This window comes from Sinocyclocheilus rhinocerous, unplaced genomic scaffold, assembly GCF_001515625.1.
Source record: "Sinocyclocheilus rhinocerous isolate Xijiao unplaced genomic scaffold, SAMN03320098_v1.1 scaffold24, whole genome shotgun sequence".
Classification (NCBI taxonomy): Eukaryota; Metazoa; Chordata; class Actinopteri; order Cypriniformes; family Cyprinidae; genus Sinocyclocheilus; species Sinocyclocheilus rhinocerous.
Window position 1 is genome coordinate 2,990,554 of NW_015647124.1, and position 7,713 is coordinate 2,998,266.

At 36.1% G+C, this 7,713-nt stretch overlaps 1 protein-coding gene across 1 annotated transcript in view; it reads right to left on the bottom strand.

Annotated features, from left to right (window-relative positions):
- The window catches only part of LOC107708899 (V-set and transmembrane domain-containing protein 4-like), a 14,681-nt gene extending 6,983 nt beyond the window's left edge, over window positions 1-7,698 (bottom strand). Inside the window, exons 1-2 of the mRNA XM_016513262.1 lie at window positions 7,630-7,698; window positions 5,640-6,038 (exon numbers count right to left, since the gene is read on the bottom strand). Of these exons, the coding sequence (XP_016368748.1) occupies window positions 5,640-6,038; window positions 7,630-7,681 (451 nt within the window). The 5' untranslated portion in view covers window positions 7,682-7,698. The remainder of the gene's footprint in view (window positions 1-5,639; window positions 6,039-7,629) is intronic.
- Between the last annotated feature and the right edge of the window lie 15 nt (window positions 7,699-7,713).

Genomic DNA, 7,713 nt, shown 5'->3' on the forward strand with positions numbered 1-7,713 from the left:
AGAGACAGCCTTCAATAAAAGTTTTTTTGATTTGCAGCACATTCTGTCAAGACAAGAGTCATACAAAACATCTCCACAGCATCGTCAAACCCACAAACATGGTCACTATTCGCTGCTTTCTCTGTGCTACTGTGCATTTAAATCTGCACCACATCCTCCCTCACATGGCAGAGATGCTCAACGGTTCTCCTTACAAACACTGTCAATGGAAAATGTGATCATGTTTTAGGGAAAGAAAGTTTTGAGCTTTGTGGTATGGCTTGGTTTTGAGATTACTTTACTTATCTCATTGGTTGGATGACCTACTGTAAAATGAGGAGCACAAATTCTTATCTAAATTGAGTTGTTAGTTATGTTTAGTTATGTTCATGCATCAACTTAAGTATATAATCATTCCATACTAAGTAATTAGTAACAGTAGGGTCTTGTGCAATTGTGTGGATTAGTTTAGCCAGTTAGAGTCTAGGATATCTGTGCATACAGTAATTACTGGATGTGGAGTTTTTATTTCCTACTGTATGGCTTTTTATCCACATTTTTCAAGTAAACTTCATTTTAAAGTTAACATGAAATCAAAATGGATCCTGTTTACTTTATTAATGCAAGTTCTAGGTCTTATTTATCATGTGCTGCAAAAATTATTCCAAATAAAAAAAGTGTTTGTAATATTTTACTGAAATAGAACAACTTTCCTTTGCAGCTGACGTCATGAATCTCTCTTACTTTTCAATACCTCTGCTTGACTCTATTCTTATCAGTTTTCCCAATCATGATGGATAAAATATCCTGTTTCACTCACCAAATTACGGCACACTCTAAAAAATGCTGGGTTATTTCAACCCAACTTTGGGTCAAATTTGGACTAACCCAACTTTTGGGTTAAAAATGTAATGTAAAAATTTAACCCAACGGTTGGGTTAGTCCATATTTGACACAAAGTTGGGTTGAAACAACCCAGCATTATTTAGAGTGCAGTAACAGTGTTTCATGTTGACTTGAAAGTGTATTTTGGGGGTTGTCAAGAACAAACTCCAACATACACTTAAAGAAAGAACTTCTGTCAGACTACAGTATTATATATATATATTAACTAATTTTAATACCTTTTGAAAAACAGAAATTTTGAGCTTTTTCTACACCTTCAAAAATGAAGACCCCACGAAATGGCTTGACAAGCACCATGTTCTTTCATGTGTTGACATATTACTGAAATAGAAGTTTGAGTGGCACATACTGTATGTGACCCTGGAGCACAAAAGCAGTCTTAAGTCGCTGGGGTATGTTTGTAGCAATAGCCAAAAATACATTGTATGGGTCAAAATTATCGATTTTTCTTTTATGCCAAAAATCATTAGAATATTAAGTAAAGATCATGTACCATGAAGATATTTTGTAAATTTCCTACTGTAAATATATCAAAACTTAATTTTTGATTAGTAACATGCATTGCTAAGAACTTCATTTGGACAAATTTAAAGGCGATTTTCTCAATATTTTAATTTTTTTGCATTCTCAGATTCCAGATTTTCAAATAGTTGTATCTCAGCCAAATATTGTCCTATCCTAACAAACCATACATCAATGGAAAGCCTATTCATTCAGCTTTCAGATGATGTATAACCCTCAATTTTGAAAAATTGACCCTTATGACTGGTTTTGTGGTCCAGGGTCACATATGACTCAACTCTTACCAGTTGCTTTTAGTTTGCTGAAGCAATCATGCCATTTTATCTTGCTTCTACAAGTCTTTGAGCTCTTTTGCCGTGACTCGTGCTTCACATCACAAGTGCAGTGCTGTACCGGGTGCGGTACCAAGCAAGTTTACTACCGTATTGGCCCGAATATAAGACGACCCTGATTATAAGACGAGCCCCCTTTTTCCAGATGTACCTTTTGGAAAAAGGCTTTTTAAAAACCAAATCTAGTTTTTTCTCAGTAAAACACATTTTGTCTTAAATTATTTTCATATTGCATATTTTTCCTATTTTCATTTTTGTTTTGAAAGTATGGTAAAAACTGGTAAAATGTACCAACAATCACATTTAAAAAATATACACTTTTTGATATACCATTAAAAAAAACAAAACAGGTAGCCCATCTGAATTAGGACATTTAGGCTATCCACCTAATAGTAGCCTACCAAAATCTTATTAACAGTCGAAGTTAAATCTTACTGTAGTCTTCAAATCTGGGTACTGTCTTACGTTTTAAAATCACAAAGAGAGTTTGGTCCCATCAGGCTAACGTGACAGTCACGACTCATGCAGCTGTAAGGTTTTCTTATTCTTTTGTTTTTACTCGCGATCTTTACAACACGCATTACATTACGTATTTCATGGCACACTCGTTTTATGCGTATTTGGCGCCACCTATTGTTGTGGGTGTATTATTGACATGTCAAAGTCTAGACCCTGAATATAAGACGACTGCGTTTTTTCAGATGTATTTCCAAGAAAAAAAACATAGTCTTATATTCGGGACAATACGGTAAGTCAGAAATGGCAAATATATCGAACTGATTACGTATAACGCAAATATCAAAATGTATTAGTTTACAAATCATGCACTATGGTAAAAGCATTTTGAGGCCATATTGTGCCAGGAACCACACAAATATATGTTTTTAATAATTGGTAATCTGCACTGTAATTATAATTTGTGTAAAAAGGAATGCAAGTTGTTGCCATTTTACTGCCACCGGTGTTCATTTCAGCTAGAAAGGGTAGTGAATTGTATTTATAGGTAGGCCTGCATATTTTACAAAAATATAGGTTACGGGCACATTTTTCCAATGAGCATATGTTGGATTTGCTACTTGCTATTGCTTGTTGTTGGTCGATTTGACAAACATTTGTATACAAGATGAGTCGATCAAGAGTAGTTTTGGTCAGAATTACCTGAAGGGAAAGACTGTAAATTTGAAGTGTTTTGCTAAAAGTGAACTTTTGTAGATGTTTGGCACTCATATGTAGCAGGTCTCAAAGTTAACACACATGGACTAAAAGCCACAAACATCCAATTTTGATTTGGTGATGTCTTTAAAGGGGTCATATGACGCTGCTAAAAAGAACATTATGTTGTGTATTTGGTGTAATGCAATGTGTTTATGCGGTTTAAGGTTCAAAAAACACATTATTTTCCACATAATGTACATTATTGTTTCTCCTCTATGCCCCGCCTTTCTGAAACGCGTCGATTTTTACAAAGCTCGCCAGGCGACGCCCACCCACAGCGAACTCTGGTGACCCTTTTTGGGAAACTCTGATCTAGTGGAGTCTCTGACCCCGTTTTTCTCTTTCTGCTTTGCTGTAAACCCCTTCATACATAAGGGCTTATTTTGTCTTGGATCCAGAGAGCGACAGTCTCTCCATCCTCTGTGCCGCTCGCGTGTCTGTCTGTCTGTCTGTACAGTAAGTTAGTAAAGGAAAACTGCACTCTGCAGCCAATGTCAATAGAGTTTGGCTGTCGCAATTCCAGTGTTCACTTTGTTTTCAACTCAACTCCGACTGCCAGAAGACAGATATATAGCGCATAAATATTAGATCACATTTCCACATGCTTTTAATGGAAAATCTAACACATACAACTCTGAAGGAGTTTCTTGACATTGTTGCTTATGCGGTGAGAATTTTGTCAGATGTTTCAAACCTCGAGACAATTTAAGAGTGTAGATGAGAGAAACTTTTAACAAACAGCCACTCACAACCAGGGTCAGAAATGAGATTTTCCATCAAGATTTCACATTGGTTATGTTAATAGCATGAAAAACAAAGTGGTTTTTCAAATTAGCATAAAATGATATGCAGAAAGCGAGCAAAGAATGTTTCCGGTTACTGAAACATTCAATAACTCAACACTCAACATTGGTTATAATACTGTATATGTATATATATATAATTTTTTTTTTAATGAAGGTGTCTCTAGACACGTCAAAAATCTTTTAACTCTGAAAACGGCAAAAAGCAACGGAGCAAAGAATTTACATGATCACATTATCACTGAATATAGTCTAGCCTGAGTTTAAGCACTCTCAAACAACTCACATTATAATCACTGAAGCTGCATACACTGTGAAATTAATCTCTTTCTTCGTCTGTACATCTGCACTTTGTTGTTTATGATGGAAAACGAATCCCGAGAGAGCAGAATTCACGCACTGAACAAAACTCCAGCGTTTCAGCGATGACTCATTGTTTGGCCATTACATTCATAAACTCAGAATCGTGTGTGATTGGTTATAATGCACAACGCTTATTTAAAAGAAATATGATGCGATATGATCAGATCTAAATGTAATGCCGCAATCATGATTATTTTTGTCCCTGAATCTTGAATTTGAGGGGCATTTTTGTTTATTTTGGTGGCATTTTTGCCCAAAAACAGGGGGTTAATTTCCAACCCTGTACACAACAGCATATGGACAAACCTTGGAGCTGCGTGGAGGTTATTTTTTTTATATTAAAACATTTTAAAGGGGTCATATGATGCGATTTAAATTTTTCCTTTCTCTGTGGAGTGTTACAAGCTCTTGGTGCATAAAGAAGATCTGTAAAGTTGCAAAGACTAAAGTCTCAAATCCAAAGAGATATTCTTTATAAAAGTTAAGAGTCAGCCACGCCTACCTAAACCGGCTCGTTCTAACACGCCCCTACATATCTACGTCACTATGTGGGAAGATTTGCATAACACCGCCCAAATGTTCACGCAAAAAAAGAAGGCGTAACTTTTATTCTCGATGTAGTATTGTTGTTGCCGCCGCCGATAATGTTCTTTTTAGCAGCATCATATGACCCCTTTAATACCTTTTGAAAAATATAAATTTAGAGCTTTTTCTTACACCTCCAAAAATGAAGACCCCATGAAATTGTTTGAGAAGCACCATGGTCCTTGATGTGTTGACGTATTATTGAAATAGGAAGTTTGAGCGGCACATACTATAGGACTCTTCCCTTATCAGTTGCTTTTAGTTTACTTTACAGCCATGCATTATGATTTTCTCAGCCTAGGCTCATTGGACAAATGTGCCCGTGGCAATTAATGTGAATTTGGCAATGTAACACAAAAAGGTTAATGTTTTATAGCATTTGAAAATAACGTAGCACCAACACTAAACCCGACCCTAAACTTAAACAATAATGTTAACAAAAGTAAATGTGAGATAAAAACTGAAGCAACCATGCAATTTTATGTTGCTTCTACGAGTCTTTGAGCTCTTTTATCATTGCTTGTGTTTCCTGGGAATGGTAACAGAGCGCTTCACATCACAAGTGCAGTGCTGTACCGGGTGCGCTACCAAGCAAGTTTGCCATGTCAGAAAAGCCAAACATATGGAGCTGCTTATGTGATGCAAACGTCAAAATGTATTAGTTTACAAATCATGCACTGTGGTAAAAGCATTTTGAGGACATAACATATTATTGTGCGAGGAACCACACAAATATACGTTTTTAATAATCATAATTTGTGTGAAAATGAACAAACGTTGTTGGTGTTTTACTGCCACCAATGTTAATTTCAGCTGAAAACTGTAGTAAATTGTATCTATGTTTTGTCTTAAATTTGAGGGGCATTTTTGGTGGCATTTTTGCCCCAATGACCCATTAATTTCCAACCCTTCTCACAACAACATATGGACAAACCTCTGAGATGCGTGGAGGCCGAGCTGTTGGTCGAAGCTTTCCATCGTTCCTGATGCTTCTTGAACTCCTGGACCCTGCAGCTGTAAAGACCCCTGTCCTGTCTGCTGATGTTCATGATGAGGAGGTTGTATATCTTGCCCTGTTTCACCACTGTCAGTTTCATTTTGGGCTTGCAGAAGCTCTTGGTGTAGTTTCCGTAGAACTTGGCTCTCCGCATGTTCACCCGTGCTACCAGCAGCTCCTCTCCTCCTGACTCTGGCTGAAACATCCACCGCACCACAGGCAGACTCGCCGTCCGCCGCCGCTGGCTCACCTGACAGGTCAGGGTGATGTTTTCCCCCTCAGCCACCACACTGAACGGAGACGGTGTGACTGTGACATTGACAGCTGAGCACACATCTGTAGTCGGAATATATAAAGCAAATAAATCTTTTATTCACAGAGCAATGCACCATTTAAAGGAATAATATCCCCCAAAAATAAAAATTGGCTGAAAATTTATTCACGAGTTTATTTATTCATGGGAACAGATTTGGAGAAATTGATGTACTGGAGTGGTGTGGATTATTGTGATGTTTTTATCAGCTGTTTGGACTCTCATTCTGACGGCACCCATTCACTTGCAGAGGATCCATTGGTGAGCAAGTGATGCAATGCTACATTTCTCCAAATCTGATGAAGAAACAAACTCATCTACATCCTGGACGGCCTGAGGATGAGTACGTTTTCAGGAAATTTTCAATTTTTGGGTGAACTGTTCCTAAATAGCTACAATATTCAATAAAAATGAATTCTAACTGGATAAAATCATTATTAAACACAAGTAATTTTTTATTCAGTGTCTCAGCTGTGTAAGCCAGCAATTTGTTTGCAGACTTTAAAGAGAACTGTAAAGCAATGCTTGCTGGGAAATTAAAAGTGAGAGTTTCCAGACCCTCTTGCTGCTCCTTGATGAGAGTTTTTGACAGGCCATCTGGAGAACATTACTTGGGTGGATCTCAAACAGACGTCCCCATAAATTGTCTGGCTCTGTATTACATTAAAATGGTATATATATCAATTATAATAGATCTATTATATAGACATATTGAGCAGAAAAATCAGCATATTAGTATGATTTCTGAAGATCATGTGACACTGAAGACTGGAGTAATGATGCTGAAAATACAGCTTTGATCACAGGAATAAATTACATTTTAAAGTATATTACAATAGAAAGCAGTTATTTTAAATCTTAATACTATTTCACAATATTGCTGTTTATACTGTATTTATTTTTGATCAAATTTTATAAAATATATAAACAAAATAATTACATAAAAGTAAAAAGTAAAATATATATATGTGTGTGTGTGTGTGTATGTATAAATTTGAATGTATATTTATGAAATCAAACGTATAGTTATGAATCTGAATGGATGTTCATTTAAATATGTAGAAATATAGCCTGAATGTAAAGTAGATATAAAAATGAATATATAAAAAAAAAACAGATGTAAAATCTAATTCCACAAAATCTGTCACAATTACAATTTTCAATGAGCTGTAAGCATTTTTAAAGGAACAAAACAACCTGGTGTGTCATTTCTTTCTGTGAGGATGATGTGCTATTTGTAAACTCAAAGTGACCACATGTATATAAATGCAGACAGAAATAGGATTTAAGTTACATAAATTGAGGATATTCCTTATATGCTAGTGAAGGAGGAGTCAGAAACCACAACTTACTAGTAGCCAGAGAGAAAAAGGGAATTACCAGGAAAAAAGACAAACAAATTGAAATGGAAATATCATTTGTATTGAAGCACTGTACATATATCAGCTTGACTGATTTAGACAGTAACTTGAGCTTTATAATCAAACTCTCAAAATCACAAAAACAAATCAACATATGAAAATAAAAAAGAAACGTGCAACACCTAGACTGAGATTTTCCAGCTGCGCTGAATAACATCACAGTTGAAATGAAATTCAGACAGATTGCACTTACTTCCTAAGAAGAGGTTAGTCAGGAGAGCTGTTAGCACTGCAGAGATCTTCATTCTCCAGTCTGATGGGCTCCATGCAACTCCAG